Source organism: Phycodurus eques, chromosome 17 (assembly GCF_024500275.1).
Source record: "Phycodurus eques isolate BA_2022a chromosome 17, UOR_Pequ_1.1, whole genome shotgun sequence".
In the NCBI taxonomy this organism is placed as follows: Eukaryota; Metazoa; Chordata; class Actinopteri; order Syngnathiformes; family Syngnathidae; genus Phycodurus; species Phycodurus eques.
Window position 1 is genome coordinate 3,219,822 of NC_084541.1, and position 18,295 is coordinate 3,238,116.

Genomic DNA, 18,295 nt, shown 5'->3' on the forward strand with positions numbered 1-18,295 from the left:
AAAAACAATAAAGTTGATCAGTTTGAAAATTAGATATCTTGTCCTTGTACTGTATTCAGTTAAATATAGGTTGAACATGATTTGCAAATCATTGTACTCTGTTTTTATTTGATTTTCTCCAGATTCTCTGAATCATTATGTACCGTACATGATGAAATCCCTAAATTCCTTGAAATTGTATGTTAAGAAACATTCGTCAACTGTTGGACTCTGCTCACGCAGTTGTTCACAAAAACTCGCCCCAAATTATTGTTATATTTTTAATGTGGGCTTTCCCGGTTCTCTTTATTCACTCTAAATACAATTCTTGTAGTGCTTTCCAATATTTCTTCAAACAAATTTTTAAAGCATGGCTAATCAATGAATTGAAAATGCAGTTTGAGAAATAATAACCCTATTATCTGTAATAAACACAAAAGCATTCAGGTTTCTAGGTGCGACAATCAATCGATTAATCGCCAACTAATTGATTATCAAATTCATCAACAACCATTTTATAATCGATTAATCATTGAGAGACGTTGTTTAACTTAAAATTGTCAAAATCCTCTGTATTTCAGCCTCTTAACATGAATATTCAGACTTCTGTAGTCCTTCAAAGCAGACTCACTGTCTTTGTGTTTAATCAAAACAAGACATTTGCAAAGATCTGCTTTTACTTTGTAAAACAATGATCCAAATTTTTACAGTTTTTCTGACATGTCACGCATCAAACAAGAAACTGAATCATAATAGATTTATGTTTGTGAATTTTCTCTGCTGTAAATTTGAAAAAACATCCTTTTTAACTAAGCGATGGAATTTAAAAAAATGTTTTTAGATCGGATTCATCCCTTAGTCGAAAAATTAATCAACAAATGGATCGATTATTAAAATAATCAATAAAGGCCGCCCTAGTTTCTACGATTCTTTATTGTTATGACTAACCATGGAGTCTTCATGTTGCCCCGCCCCAATGTATCCACCCATAATTTTCCCACAATGCTTTGTAGCAACTGCAGCTAGATTAATGCACAATGATATTGATTTTCCTCCCCATTCTTTTTCTTCCTTCACTGCACCCGTGTAGATATCTAGCTAAGCCTCTACTACTGGCTTGGCGGAAAGAAGCAGCTTATGAGACACAGAGAATTCAATACTTTTATCAGTACTCACCATATACACAGTGTATATGTACAGTGCATTTTTTTCTTTTATATATTCCAACTATGTCCTGCTGTAGAAGATAATCCTGAAATGTGAAGGATGCCAGTATAGGTATGCATGTTTGGTGGTGTCTGTCCATGTTAACACACATTCTCCAAAGGCCGGATGACCCATTTTCCTGTGTGAATAACAATACCCCAGCCAATCACCGGCAGACAGAATGACGAATGCTGGAAAACGACTACATCCCGCCTGTCACAGCTACAATCCTGCCCGTCGACAAGGAGAGGTAGAGGGAGGCTGAGTCTCCTGCTCCTGCGGCTACACCCCGTCACACAGGGACTAGGAAAACCATTACCCGCCCACCTCCTAGCTCAAGGTTGTGCTGCACCAATAGCAGAAATTACTGTGCAGAATTCTAAGAAAAGAGTCAAACCTATCGTGACAGAGCTGCAAGGCTGGACACAATCAAAATTGCTATACTTGTTTTAAACACTATATACAGTAATCAATGCGTCGCTGTCATTATACCAGCCAAAACATCTTTCATTACGGTTGCTGTTCCAAAATGTCAGCATTTACTGTATGTTGGCAATGCAATGAAACTGAACACCTGCCAACAAGGACGTTCCTCCATCTACTGACTATATCCATAGATACGTGGACAATATGAGAATACACAGGTCAGGTGCGCTCACATCAACAGGCATGAGCCACTGGCAGATTTATAGATTAGTACTTGATGAGCAAGCAAAATGCAGTACAATAATAATATCAATCAATCAATAATTAAAAAAAATTGTAATGCACACAGCTAAGACCAAAATTATTCTCATTTTTCTAAAGTGAATTTTCATTTGTTGAGTAATCATTTTTCAACAAGAAAGTGTCAAAAGAGAGTGGTAGGTTTTTTGAAAAATATATATATACCCCTGATCTCATGAGACAATTTTGATGAAACTTTTGCACCATTCATAGCAAAATCTGGTACAATATTGAAATATCGTGTGTTCACAAGCCAGTGATTTGGTAGTCCAAAATAATTCATCCAGACACTTAATGACATAACATTACTTTAATACAGAAATTAATTTGACACATCTGCTGACCAATGCATGAGCTTCAAATGTGAACTGCTCACACAAAAAGAATGCTTCTGAAAAGCTGGTGATAGAAAAATGTATCTCTGCGCCATTGTATTGGATAGTTTTACATTTTGGACGTCAGAGTTGTAAGATCCTCACAGGCAAATCTGCAGAGACTATAGAAGTCTTGTTCCAAAGTTCACTGAGGACATCAAATCTTCAATCATGCGGTGCTATTGTAAGCCATGATAACAATTACACTGACTGTATTCATTTTGAGTAACAATACGTAGGATTGCGACTTTAAAATGAAAGCTTCATTATATTTAGTTGATGGCGCACTGTGAAAGAACAATCGCAGAATCACTGTCATAGCAACCCCAGATCACTTCTTTTGTTATTATTAGTGGACACGTCTTATGTTGCGTTGTACTAGCAATGGCACTACTGTTAGTTTTTAAATTAAAACATTTAAGACAATGTATATTTCCAGAATTAATTAGGTGGTAGCATTGTGTTTATGTTTCACACATACCATAAGGTCGTAAAAGTTAATTACACTATATAACAGTACTATCATTTGTTTTATTGTAGATGACAACAGACAATTGGCTACAACTTTATGACAAATCTGCAAAATCTAATCATATGTATCAAAAAGCTTAACACAAATTCTGCCTTCGTGATAAGGTTCAGGGCTGATGGCACAGAGAGGTGTTAACTGAACAATATTTGTATTATTATGGTAATACTTTGCAGTGGTAGGATGGAAACAGGGGAGACGGGATACTTTGAAAACATGAAAAATGTCTGACAGCCTTTTGATATTCGAAGCAAACTGTAAGTCTTGATATTTAAGGCCCGTTCTATATGTACATTCAAATAAGCCAATATCTTGTAAATAGCTTTTGTATCTCTTAGCAATGGCATGAGAAATAATTCTACACACATCGCCAAATGTCAACAAATTGTTAAGAATCAAACCGTGAAATACACAAGATGGTTGAGCAGCAGGGCAGGCTGAATGTGTTAATATAATCTGTTATTTTATGATGCCAATTCACATCTCATTAAAACTATATTAATATAGACATGTAAGAAAAAACAAACAGTATGTTTTCCAAGTACATTGGGGAATTGATAGCCAAATGTGGAGGGTTTTTTTCATTGTTATCGCTTTCCTACCTGGCTTGTTTGATAACTGAAAACCTTAATCGTAAACTGTCATTATTTGTTATTGATGAGATTAATTTTCTTAGATTGATTCCACATGTATTTATTTAAAGAGTGGTGAAGGGAAATGTGCAAGGTTAATCATCTTCAAATAATCGTTTAGGATCACTACCATTTAGTTATACCCATGGGCACTATATGAACATTGACCTGAACCTTCAACCACAGAGCATTTTTAATAGGCCCCGACCGATATGTATTTTTTTTATGTCAATGCCAATTCTGATATTTAGCAGAATAAAATTCCGATAACCGATTAATTGTTTGATTAAAACTCATTCACTGCCATTGACGGCTGTTGAATCCAAATAGCCATGTTAACATGGAGGCCTGGCAGTGGAAATAAAAAAAATATAAGGAATAAAATAAAATTTATTGTTACATTAATTGCTGACAACAACAAAGATATGAACTACAAACTGAACATTTGACTGTTTTACAATATTTAGTCCTTTAGTGTTTGTGTAACTTTACAATAGAGAGAAAAAAATGGCTTATTTTTTCTTATGTGTACGAATGTCACTATCTTTGTCTTACGCTGTTATGTGTTAATAAAAAAAACGAAATTGTCAAAAATCTGCCAAAATATGGCTGATTTTTTTATGAAAAGGGTGATTTCTTTTTTTAATTTGAAAAGGGCTACTATCGGCTGATTAAATTGGCCGACCGATTCATCGGTTAATGGCTATTTCATTCCGGTTAGTTAGCAACATAAATAGTGTAACAAGAGCATATATAATTTGCCAACAGTTACAACAACATGAATTGTATTGAGTGTTGCTAATATCTGTGAACAAACGACACAATCAACATGGATTATTTCTCTTGAAATGCATCATTTGTTTTTCTTTCTGTTCCAAGTTGTTTATTCCATAAACAATAAGTCCCATTGACGATAACATTTCTGTCTGGCGAAAAGTCAGTAAGTCGATATGAAAATATTGCCGTCAGCAACCCCAGGGATGATTTGTTTAGGTTGAGGGGCATCAACAGCATTGTTTTCCCTGGGCAACAAAACACCTTTACTCGCTATTGCTTGACACTATAATGGAAGAGTGCTAAAAAGTGTAACAGTACGAGATGGGTAGATTGGGACCCTTTACAGTAAACACCAAAAAACACATACTTTACCTAACTGAAATGAACCATAATATTTGGTAGAAATGCAGTATATGTGTGCATACATAAAGGCAAAAACGGCAGCAGTTGGAAGATGGACAGCTGAGAAAAGAGAATGTGATGGCCGACGGCGATGATGCTTAGCACATGTGCCGCATGAAAAGAAAGCCTTGTGTCTGCAGTGGTGCTTGGGGTGTGGAGGGTGGGGAGGTGTTCCGACCCATCTTGGTCCTACTGCTGCTGAATGCAGAGCAGGCAGCATCAGGCCTGGGCAAATGACTACAAGGCCTCCTCAGTGACTGCAGCACAGGCTCCACCTGGGGATTGGCCCAGCTCAGCAAAACAGTCGCTGCAGGCATCTCTCCACGACAACAAATCCCCAAAGAGGACAACCTACAAATCTACCAATCCAAACTAACGTCTCGGGATTTTTCTAATGAAAGGTGTGATTGTTGTTTGTTGCAGGAGACTTATCTCTTTGACACACTTGACTCTGAAAGGAAATGTTCATCCGGGCCCTCTTTTGCCTTATCCTTCATCATACTGTCCCCACTGACTATCACAACCCACTGCAACATACAGTATAATATGAACCACCATCCAAATTTAGAACCATATTCATCCATTCATACATCTTGAACCGATTTGGGCTGACTCAAAAACATTAACATGGCGCACATCCTAGCCAGTTAAAACCTTTAAAAGAACAAGCACGTGCCCTTGGTGTTGCACCTGAAGCGCGGTATTTAGTTAAAAAAAAAAAAAAGTACAATACTATAAAGGGATTCGTTATTTGTGTATCAGATTGGACAACCAGCATTACTGAAAATATTCATTCCAAAAATAATGATTTGCTGCGCTGTTCTTACGTACTGCCTATCATGTACAAGAATAACTTAAACGTAGGGGTGAGAATGTTTGGATACACCCTGCCAGCAATGTGAATGTCGTTTTTTTTACTGTATTGAAGTTAAAATCAAAGTCATAGCTGTAACTCCATTTAAGAAAAAAAAAAAAAAAGGGAATCATCTTTGTATTGCCCGCGACACTTGTGAGGATAAGCGGTACAGAAAATGGGTGGATGGCTCTTTGTACTGCAAAAACAGAAGGATGACTAGGCTGGAAGTTTACTTTGTGTAATAAGATGGAGATACTTTGGGGCAGAATGCTTTTTACCATGCTATTATAAATATGTTCTATAAAACATATCGGTAACAAAATGTGAAAGTGGCCATAAAGAGTGCCAAGTTCGCTAAATTTTGTGAAGAAAAAGAAATACTAAAATGTTACTTAAAACATTATCTCTGTTTTATGATGATAAAACTGGAAAAACAATGTAGGGAGAATCAAGTCCAAAGCCAAACAATTTGAAGGTCAGCCTTCTGGAAAAGGTTATGTTTTAGTTTTAAGGGTCCAGTGCATATAGGATGTAAATACAGGTATAATACCAAAAACCACAAAGATACACATCTCACCAAACTAAAATATATTTACCCAAAACGATTTGTTTTTACTATTCTCTGCTCCTTTGGTTTGTTTAAAAGAGCAATACAAATGGCACGTCATTAGGTATCTCCATAATAGACTTTGCACTTACAAAGTAGGCTTACTTCTTTACTTCTTTTCTAATATTCACCAGTTTTCTCAGGGGTTAGTTAGTCTACGCTGCAACAACTCCAAATGGTCTGTGTCCAGTGAGATTTGGAAAAAACACATGCACATCATGCTACATTTTCCAAACCCAGAAACCAAAGTCAATTATTCATGTCCAAGAGAGAAAAGTGATATTTTAAAAAGCGTTTTTGTTTTCACTTGACGTTTTAATATTATTTTATTTATTAACGGGGGAAATTAAAGTGAAGGGTTGGCAGATGTTTGTGCTGGGATGTTAGTTACCGTGCAGATAGACCTACAGACATGGATACAAAGAACATAAAGTGCACTTAAAATGTGTGTGTACTACAGTGGGATGAGAATGGTGGGATGCATGCACTGACATGTGAATAAAGACCATTTGCTCATGGATTCATAGGCTTCCGTCATCCATTATTTAGCATGGAGAAGAGCAACGGATTGGTGGCTGGATTATTTTTCTGACAACGTTTACATGGCTGATGGCTATAGATGTGATGATTTTTTATTTTGTTTAATCAACATTTTGTCTTGACAGGGCTCACACTTCACTCCCAAGAGTCATAAATCCAAAATACAAATACTGTATATGTAATATATTGCAAAACTGTTTCAACAATAAATGCGGAACAATCAATCATACAGTTAATTTTGCCAATTCAGCAGCAACAGAAGGCTTCGCTAAGCCTGTATCGGAAACATGCTAGTAAAAATCCATTTATGGACAATTATGAGATTGCTATAGAGTTCGGCATGGCAGAGTTTGCCTTAGAGGATAAACGGCAAAAACACCGCCACCACCACCACCAACAACAACAAAAAGTCTCTCAAAAGCATTTGCCCTCTATCTAAAAGCAAAATGACATTAACTCGTGTCTATTGAGTTTGCTAAATGCCCCACATAAAGTGAATTTGCCCCCCAGGGTTGAGAAACAATCACATAGCCGAGTGTTCCATTTAAGTGATTTGAATGATCGGAGCGCTGCAATGCTTCCTATCAGCCAGCGATATGGGTCAATACACTGAGACTAAGTGACATGGCTGGCAGCCTGTGTGCTCGTGGAAGGCTGGCAGAGGAATTGTAGTGAGACCTCGCTGTCACTGGGTCAGACAGAATTGCAAACACAGACATAGACGCCGCCTGGCTAGTAAGTTCAGCCCAAGCTAGTCCTCATTTTTAGAAGGAGATTTGCACTGTTAATCGAGACAACCCATCTGCTGTCACAACCCACAGCTGAAAATCTTCAGTAGAGCCACAAGACACCAAAAGACCAAGTGTCGTGTTCACTCTCAGAAATCGAGAAAAGCTGTTGCAAAGAAATGTGACTTACTTTCAGCGTTAATTGACATTGTGTCTTTCTCCCAGGACACAACAGTGATGTAGGCCTCCACTGAGGCAGGGATAATGCACTTGAAGACGGCCACATTGCCTCTCATGGCTTTCTGGTCCTCCACCCGAACAGTGTAGGGTTCCCGGAGGACTGGTAGGGAGGTACAAAGAGATATTTTTTTATTGAATGTTGCATTGCAGAAAACTGGAGTCAGAAATTTCCGACTCTGACGTGCAGTGGAACACAACTTTGAATTTTGAAGTCTGGTAGGACACAACAATGGCAGCACCCACCATGGATGTAAAACTTTAATTACATCAAAGTTTTAAACTATTATACTCATTATAGACCCTCAAGGACAAATTCATCTCACACTCTGATTTATACTTTGCATTGTACACCAGACACAGAATTCAGAGTGAAAGAGGTATTCAAATTGTGCTGCAACACTTAAACTGGAGTGGTGGGGATGTTGCCTTGCTCAAGAGCACCTCGATGGTAGGCAGCAAGTAGACTAGCATCTCTCCAACATCAAGTTGCCATTTTAAAATTTTTGCTCATAGTGGGACTTGAGTCAGAGTTCTCTGACTCCAAGCCCAAGTCCTTACAGGCTGAGATACTTCCAGCCGAAACAGATTGTTAAATTATTAAAACATCATATAAACTATATTTATTTCTAGGTGTACTTGGATCATCTTATATGTCCTCATTTATCACAACCTGTTCTCCCTGGATATATGCCAGTATGTCTGCATTTACTTACTTGGTAAGGCTGCCCCCAAAAATAAATTAAGTTGAGTACACGCAATAGCTTGAAGCAAATCGACTGTAATGTACCTGAAATGCTTTTGTGTGTTTAGTTCTGGCTGGACGCTTTAAGGTCGGATCTCATTAATTCCAAGCGAAGTATCACATATTTCGGAGTTTTCTGCTGATGAATCTTATAGACAGACCATGGTTGGCATTTAAGTGCAGAGATACTGACCAGCCTTAATATGGACATCTTGGCTCCTGATTCTCCCTGAGGGGTTCTCCGCTGTGCAATAGTAGGTGTTGTCGTGGATGAGTTTGCTGAAACTGGAAGGTGGGATGTGGAAGATCTGAAGGGTGCCATTGGAGTGCACATGGCGGATTCCTGGCACATCATAGATCTCCTCACCGGTGGCCAGATACCAGCGCAGTGAGACAGGTGGCACGCCTGCTGCGGGACAGGGCACTGACGTCCCTGTGGTGCTGGCGAACACTACCTCTTGCACAGATGCATTGACAAAATATAAGCTGGAACGTAGATCTTCACAGAAAACTGCAAGAAAAAGACAAGAAAAGAAAATGTTAGAAAATTATTTCAAAAGTTCTACTTTGCACGTCATGTCTTGAAGCGTTGAAATAAATACAACTCCAAAAGATGAGAATATTGCTAATCTGCTGTACTGCCAGTGTGTTTATTTTCCTTTATTTTTCTCTTGTCTGTCCTCTCTGCTCACTGCAATGGAGGAAGCTTGCATCAATGTGTCTATGGGAATACACTGCAATAGGGCCATGGGAGAGCAGAATTGGATGGTAAATAAATGAGACAGAATGCCAGAACTCACTACAGGACAAAGACACGCCCTTCCTCACAAATAAGCATGTTTACATATCCAATAACTTGATGATGGCCATCTAGGCTATACATTATGACTATACCACCCATCATAAACTGTAAATATCATCATACAAAGTTCTTCGCAAGCGCTGTGGTTTTTACCAAGTATGGATTATGACTGAATAATAAGTTTGTAACATTTTACTTCTACGCTAGTGTCCATTACGTCTTGGATTGAAATTTGCAAGCTGTAATTGTAATTGGTTTGATTGCGCCACATTGCTGCTCTGCAAAAAGCCAATCAAACTAATAAATTGACAATTTTTTTTTTTCTGTTTTCACAGTTATATGTTAATAATGACAGACAAGCCAAAAACTTGTATCTGAGTTCCTCAGTGATGGATTGTCCTTCTTGCTGCATATCAAACATGTTATAGTTATAAAACACCTTTACATTCTTAATATCCAGCACCAAACATACCTTTTGGCACGATGGTAAAAAAAAAAATGTTCAACCTTAGTTTAATTGGACAATAACATACAGTAAGTTCCACATGCATTTGGGAAATATAAAAACTGTTTTTTTGCAAAATGGAGCCACGCTTGGATGTTCTTCTTTCTAAAATAAGGCTTCCTTCCGACTTGCCATCATACATCTTAGCCCAGCACGGGAGATTGTTGTCAAATGCACTAAGCAGCCAATACATGCCAGAAATTCCTGCAGCTCCTTCAATGTTGCTCTCGGCCTCGTGGCAGCCTCCCTGACCAGTTTTCTTTTTATATTTTGTATCAATTTTGAAGGGCTGTCCAATTCTCGCGACAATCATTGTGGTGGCATATTTTCGCCACTTGATGATGACTGTCTTCAATGTGTTCCATGACATATTTCATGCCTTGAAATTATTTTGTACCCTTCTCCTGACTGATACCGTTGAACAATGAGATCCATCTGATGCTGTGGAAGATCTCTGCAGACCATAGCTTGCGCTATATATAACATGTGAATACAAAAATTTTCGGGAAAAGCATACTAGAAAATCTGAACTTTAGTTGGAGTTAATCAGAGGGACTTTAAATGGTGGCAGATCTAGTGACTTCCATTTAATATAGTTTGAAGGTGTTTGGTTAATTCTGAACAAAGCCACATCCCCAATTATGTATAAGAGTGAGTTCATACTTGTGCAAACACATTACAGTATATTAGTTATTTATTTTTACTTACCGTGTCAAAACGTAGATTTTTGTTTTTCAATTGAGTTGTCAAGTTATAGGTCAAATTAATGGTGGAACAAGTTTTGAAAACTGATTTTTTCTTTATATCACAAAAACCTGCCATTTGAAGAGGGGTGTGTATATCCATTGTATATAAAAAGAAGTTGGGTATTAAATGCGTAACATTTAAATGCAGGTCCAGGTCCAATCCTAAAGTAAATATGTCCTAAATTATTACCGCCCACACCAAGTCCAAATTTCAAGAGGCAGTTTTGATCAGCATTTGTTAGTTGGTGAGTTTGTCAGTCATGTTATGCCAACAAAACCAATTTCCATGAAAACGTGTAAAGGAGTGGCGCACAGGGCAATGAAAACCCCATTTTGTTGTACATTTAGTCAAAGAGGTACAGTTTATCCAGGAATTCATTATCACTTTTTGAGTCACAATGATGTACAATTGAACAGTCTGTCATTGAAACATAATGTCACTGCCCCTTATATCAACTTCCATGTACAATGTACAAACCCCTTAAACACAGTCAAAACCTTTTACCTTCAGTTAGCAGTTATTGCTTGGCAAGGTCTGAACTAAACAGTGATTTTCTAGCTTAATCGATACGTGTTAAAACATCACAAATTATTATTACGAAAGCATACCTCCAAACATTTGTACTACATTATTTCTTCAGTGTCTGTGTTTGTGTCTCTTCCCCTGTCATCGGACCACCCGCCTTCCCATCTGCCTGCCTGTGTGACAGCTGCCAATCCCCTTTCCCTGTAGACCAAACATTTTAGCGCTTCATAAATTCCTAATGAGCATACTCAAATCACAGGCCACTTTCACCCACTGGTCGCTCAACCTGTTACGACAAACAAACACCATGGCGAACACATGTCTCAGCACATTTTTAGCTGTTCTCACTTCACACATACAGTACTCAGCGGGCCTGTCCTTCAGGTGTTAAATAGTAAATTGTTGTATTTGTTGACAGCTGCAACATTGTCAGATCTTAAGTAAGAGATGGCAGAAAAGGCAGCAGAGCGATGACACCGTTCATCACGGGGGTTTGTTCTTATTGAGCATTAATGTAGCTGAGTAAAAGTATTAACTAAATATTAATTACTTCCAAAACATGCATCGCTTTGGACTTGAGATGAAGAGTCTCACATTTACCAGTAATTGAGTAAACTGACAACAGTGTTTTTGTCGCATCAAAAACAAGACATTTAACTGAAGAGCCATGACGTTATCATGATGGAGGGGTTTGTGTCTCACTGATCCGAGGAGCTAAGTTGTCTGGGGCTTCATGCCCCTGGGGTGGGGTCACCCAGGGCCAATAGGTCCAAGGTGATGGACCGTAAAAAGGCGGGGCTCGATGGCTAGCACCTGGTGGCAGGGCCTGCACCCATGTCTGCACCGACCCCTTCTCATGGGCTCACCATGTGTGGGAGAGGCCAAGGGATTCCGTTGCAATGTGAGCTGGGTGGGGACCTTGACGGTCTGATCCCTAACTACAAAAGCTGGCTCTAGGAAGGAGCCTGAGCTGGTGTGCAGGGTCGAGAAGTTCTTATTAGATATAGTCAGGCTTTCCTCGACACACAGCTTGGGCTCTTATAGCAGTCCACTTGAGAGGGGTTGGACTCTCTTCTACTCTGGAGTTGCCCCAGGTGAGAAGTGCCGACTTATCGTGACCCTGCTCAGTGCAGTACAATGGGGTTCAACCTGGTTAAGAGACGGTAGACTCCCTGTGGCTTCAGGTGGGGGAAGGGTCCTGCCTGTTTGTGCCTATGCACCTAATAGTAACTCAGAGTACCCACCCATTTTGGAGTCCTTGGAGGGGGTAGAGTACTGCTGCTGAGGATGCCCTCGTTCTGCTGGGGACTTCAATACTTATGTGGGCAATGACAGTGAGATTTGGAAGGGCACGAATGGGAATGAACGGCCCCTTCTGACCAGGAACTGAGTTGCTATATGACTGGACTTTGCTCATCACCGATTGTCCATAAGGAACATTATGAGTGATGACGTCAAGATGAAGTAGGAGTGCCACCAGTATTTTTTGCCTGTGGGACTCAGGCAGCTGATGGGTACCGGCAGGCAAGCAAAGTGCGGCTTTGATGGTTGTAGAGGCAAAAACCCAGGCATGGGAGGGATTTGGTGAGGCTATGGAGAATAACTTATGTGTGGCTTTGAGGAAATTCTCGTCCACCATCCTGTGTCTCAGGGAAGGGAAGCAGTACACCATCAACAGTGTGTATAGGGGTGATGAGGCACTGCTGACCTTGACGTTCTCAGTCAGTGGAGCATACCGGTACTTCAAAGACTTCCTCAATTCCACAATATGCCTTCCTATGAGGAAGCACCGTCTGTGGACTTTGAGATGGACTCTTTTATCTCTGGGTTTGAGGTCACAGAGGTAGAAGGTACTAAAGGTACTGAGCTCATTCGGGTTAATATGCTGTACTGATCCTCAATGATCCAGCACAGTCTCAGGTACTGAATTTGTCTGATTTGAATGAGTGCCTTGGCTCAAGGGTTGGGAAACATTTTTCTTTCCATTATTTTTCATATGAACTTGACATTTACACCTTTTGCTTCTCATGTCATTAGTTAAATATTCTGTATCTATAATTATGTCTACTCAGTATTTTATAAATAGGATTTGAATGTTCCGTAAAGCTGAGTAAAGAGTTGATCTCCCGAGACAGACGTCACGCAGCCTCTGGTTGGCATGTGTTTGAGAAGTAGCTGAACGAGGAAGAGAGGCTGCTGCGCTGCATAACTGCTTTTGTCTCAGTCTTGTGTGCACCAACTCATCAAATATTGAGACCACCACCCATTTTCGGGTGGTTGATTTCTTCAGATGAGAAAGCTTGATGGACACACAACCCTTTAAGATCGCAATGCTTCAGATAGATACAGTCCGACTACATTTATTTTTCAGTGCAATGCCAAGAAAATAGTGCGGGAAGGGTTGAGTGGGGAAGCGGAAAAGCTGAAAAGCACTCAGACAGTCACACATAGGCACCTATTAAAAGAGAAACACAAAACCATGGCGCAGGTCAAAGTACGCTCCACCTTAGGTGTCTCTCACAACCTCCTTTAAATGCATGCGTCCCTTGTTCTTCCTAATTTGCTTTCTTCATCTAGGCCGTTGGCTCTTTCACCTCCATCTCTCCTTTACACTTCTTGGACCCTGTCTCTCACTTTTATAGTTACCCCACCTTTACACCAGTGTACAGGAGCAAAACAAAACATGATTCAGGAGAACAGGAAGTCAGACCAGCTGTCCAGTGACTCATTGCCCCTTGTGGTATTTTTTTAAGGCACTGAGAGTTAATTAAGTAAAACTTGAATCCTCTGACCAATTTTTAAATACTCAGTGAACTGGTAGTACGAAACAAACCCAACTAATCAAACGATGTCTGCCTGCTTAGCAGAGGTCATTAGTTCTGTTCCGGTTCGGCTTCTGAAATCATTGAAATGAGTCCGTCCCACACCCTAATCAAGCATCACACGGTGTGGTACAACATAATATGTTAGACTACCCCACACCAAGCCCAAAGGTGATCATATATAATTATACAACCCACAAATATAAATGATAAATTTACCCTTTGTCTATGTTGTGTCAGTCTCATAGGGTAAAACAGGGAAGCACAGGGTGATGTAGGCTTTCAACGATGGGTTCCATCTTACTGTGTGAAATAGTGCTTGTGCTATTGCCACATATCAGTACCTATTGGTGGTGGGCCACTCTGAAGACCCGCATGTGTATTGTCGGAGACTTCCAAAGCAGTCCCCCCATTGTGGAGCCCCTGCAATTGTATTTGGAGCTCAAGGGCGCCAGACACACTTCGGTCAAGGAGAGTGCACAAGGGTGTGTCATAAGGGTGTGGGGGGAGGAGCGTTAATGTTGTGGAGCCCATGAGCACAGAGGCTGACGTGTCCTTGGTTGACAGGCGCACGAGTCAATGCAGCCAGTGATCGTGCTGGTTCCCTCTGACACCATTATCTTACAGACACACACACACATATATATATTATGTATGTGTGTGTGTGTGTACATATATATATATATATATATGTATATATATATATATATATATATATATATATATCAGAATCACAACGTTGTGAGTCGGTGGGGAGAATACTTCGAAGACCTCCTCAATTCCACCGACACGCCTTCCCATGAGGAAGCAGAGTGTGGGTTCTCTGAGATGGGGGGTTCTCTGAGATGGGCTTTCCTATCTCTGGGTTTGAGGTCACCGAGGTAGTTAAAAAGCTCCTCGGTGGCAGGGCCCCGGGGGTGGATGAGATTCGCCCGGAGTTCCTAAAGGCTCTGGATGTTGTGGGGCTGTCCTGGTTGACACGCCTCTGCAACATCGCGTGGGCATCGGGGACAGTGCCTCTGGATTGGCAGACTGTGGTGTTGGTCCCCCTTTTTAAGAAGGGGGACCGGAGGGTGTGTTCCAACTACAGGGGGATCACACTGCTCAGCCTCCCTGGTAAGGTCTATTCAGGGGTGCTGGAGAGGAGGGTCCGTCGGGAAGTCGAATCTCAGATTCAGGAGGAGCAGTGTGGTTTTCGTCCTGGCCGTGGAACAGTGGACCAGCTCTACACCCTCGGCAGGGTCCTCGAGGGTGCATGGGAGTTAGCCAAACCAGTCTACATGTGTTTTGTGGACTTGGAGAAGGTGTTCGACCGTGTCTCTCGGGGAGTCCTGTGGAGGGTGCTTCGGGAGTATGGGGTACCGAACCCCCTGATACGGGCTGTTCGGTCCCTGTACGACCGGAGTCAGAGTTTGGTCCGCATATCCGGCAGTAAGTCGGACTCGTTCCCGGTGAGGGTTGGACTCCGCCAAGGCTGCCCTTTATCGCTGATTCTGTTCATAACTTTTATGGACAGAATTTCTAGGCGCAGCCAAGGCGTAGAGGGGGTCCGGTTTGGTGGCCTCAGTATTGCATCTCTGCTTTTTGCTGATGATGTGGTTCTGTTGGCTTCATCAAGCCGTGATCTCCAACTCTCACTGGAGCAGTTCGCAGCCGAGTGTGAAGCGGCTGGGATGAGAATCAGCACCTCCAAATCTGAGACCATGGTCCTCAGTCGGAAAAGGATGGCATGCCCTCTCCAGGTCGGGGACGAGATCCTGCCCCAAGTGGAGGAGTTCAAGTATCTTGGGGTCTTGTTCACGAGTGAGGGAAGAATGGAACGGGAGATCGACAGGCGGATTGGTGCAGCGTCTGCAGTGATGCAGACTTTGTATCGGTCTGTTGTGGTAAAGAAGGAGCTAAGCCGAAAGGCGAAGCTCGCAATTTACCGGTCGATCTTAATTCCTACCCTCACCTATGTTCATGAGCTGTGGGTCGTGACCGAAAGAACAAGATCCCGGATACAAGCGGCCGAAATGAGTTTCCTCCGCAGGGTGTCCGGGCTCTCGCTTAGAGATAGGGTGAGAAGCTCAGTCATCCGGATCTCAGAGTAGAGTCGCTGCTCCTCCGCATCGAGATGAGCCAGATGAGGTGGCTGGGGCATCTGATTCGGATGCCTCCCGGACACCTCCCTGGTAAGGTGTTCCGGGCACGTCCCACCGGGAGGAGACCTGGGGACGACCCAGGACACGCTGGAGAGACTACGTCCTTCGGCTGGCCTGGGAACGCCTCGGTATCCCCCTGGAAGAGCTGGATGAAGTGGCTGGGGAGAGGGAAGTCTGGGGGTCCCTGCTAAAGCTACTGCCCCCGCGACCCGACCCGGATAAGCGGTAGAAAATGGACGGATGGATGGATATCTGAATCATCTTTATTTTGCCAAGTATGTCAAAAACACAAATAATTTGTCTCCGGCCGCTCTAGTACGACAACAGACAGTCAATTGACAGAAAACACTTTTGAGACATAAAGACGTTGAGAAAAACAGTCACAGAGCAATAAAAGGTTGCTAGTAATCTGGTAATGCCGGGACAATTTATTTTATTTTATTTATTTATTTTGTTTATATTTATTTTATTTTTTTGGACAATTGTGCAAAAAGATGCAGAGTCCTCTAGCACAACTGTGAGGCAGATGTGCTAATCTGTCGTCCACTGTGCTGCCATACTGTACATAGTGTGTGCGTGTGTGTGTGTGTGTGTGTGTGTATGTGTGTGTGTGTGTGTGTAATTTTCCAAAGACATGATCACACTGTGATTTTATCTTCCCATAATCGTGTGCTCAGTTATCCTGCAAACCTTCACTCTGACAACGCCCATCAGTGGCTCCTTCCAAAATCGCACAGGCAATTTATTTAGGTAAATGTCTGATCAATACAGGTCCCACAAACTCAACAATATAAATAGGCCCTTGCATTAGCCTGCATATTACTGGACTGATGTGTCAGGGGCTCTTTGCTCAGCCTGTGCTTACCATATTCATCAACAGTAAATACTGTTTCATTTTATTTCATAGTGTCCTGAATATTTGTCAAGGTTCCTCTCATGGTTTTATCATCTCCTCCCAGCCCGAATATATTGAAGCTCGCTAGTGTGGACCTGAGCAGGTCAGAGATTTCTGTGGTGCTGCAGCCAGCACTAGGGCATCAAGACATTAGGGCTACTTCACTGCAGCAAACAAGCACTGAGCCATACTGACAGCTCGTGAAAGGCAATGCAGGTAATTACGGCAGACAATGTCTAGGGAGGGCGGAATGGGGGCTGGGGTATTAAAAAGAGGAGGGGTGGTAGATCGGGTGGAGGACAGGGCGGCCTCACGATGACAGTGAGTAAGCATCCACATCGACCCCCGCCCCTCCTCGGATGGCCCCCAGACTCACAACCTCCACCCCCTCCACTCCTGCCCTAAGGCCTAACAGAATACCTCGTAAAGCGAAATGTGGTGAGATGAGATGTACAGATCACAGAACAGGGACGCCTCACTCCCAAATCATCAGCTCCCAATTTGCCGTCATGAATAATTGTTGAGCACTGCGCTCGGTGCCATGCAGATGCTATGTAAAACCAATGATAGTCTCCTCTGATGTCAACTCTCTAGAGGGCAAGACAAGAGGCACCGTGAAGTGGGCTAGTTGATGCATATGAATGCTCATCTATATGAGCGGCAACAGAAGATGAGAGAGTTCTCGCATACTGGGGACTTTAATGAGTTATATCACCAAGGTGGAAGGGGAGAAATACTACAAATCAACTCAGACAGAGGAAGGTAAAGAGAAATTAAATGACTAAACTGTGAGTGAGCAAATAAGATCATGCTGATGCCACATGCACATTACAAAGGCCCATCATTAGCAGGAGCACAGGGAAAACAGTCAGATATTCATGATGTACAGTTAATGCATTTTGGTATGGACACAGCAGAACAGAATGTATCTTGTGACAACATTTAATATTGTTCCAAATCAATTAGGTACATACCGGAGGTATTTACAAGTTGGAAATTTAATCAACAGTTTTGGGAAAAACATACTGTTAGTCATGACATGATGCAAGACCTCATTTCAGCAAGCATCAAAGGGCCAACTCTTTATTTGGATTTTTTCCAAAACCTATTCTAAATGGGACGTCAACCTGTGCCACAGAACAAATTGTGTATGACCTTAGAGGTTCCACTGAATGAGTGGCAGTAGTTTTCAGTAGAAATTCTTCGGGCTGGAGAGAAAGAGGACGACTGAGGGATGGAGGTGGGTCTTAGAGTTGCTGTGATGGGGACATTAAACCCAGCAGGAAAGGATGAATGAGATTACTTGAAGGAGGAACACTGACACATTAAAGATTATCTTAATATGGTGGCAGTCCATAGGAGCCTATATGCAATACATTAACAGCATACTGCAGTTAGCAACTTGGCAGCATTTCTTTCCCAGAAAGTGCTAACTAAAACGTTTTGATCAATCTCTCAACTATAACACTATAACACTAACAGGGCAATTCAAGCATTCACAGAAAGCCAACACTTTT

The 18,295-nt window shown here is 41.6% G+C and overlaps 1 protein-coding gene across 3 annotated transcripts in view; it reads right to left on the minus strand.

Annotated features, from left to right (window-relative positions):
- The window catches only part of dscama (Down syndrome cell adhesion molecule a), a 99,217-nt gene that overhangs the window by 70,546 nt on the left and 10,376 nt on the right, over positions 1–18,295 (minus strand). For all 3 annotated transcript variants that reach the window (XM_061702701.1, XM_061702700.1, XM_061702702.1), the window contains exons 2-3: positions 8,532–8,849; positions 7,547–7,696 (exon numbers count right to left, since the gene is read on the minus strand). In XM_061702701.1, coding sequence (XP_061558685.1) covers positions 7,547–7,696; positions 8,532–8,849 — 468 coding nt within the window. The remainder of the gene's footprint in view (positions 1–7,546; positions 7,697–8,531; positions 8,850–18,295) is intronic.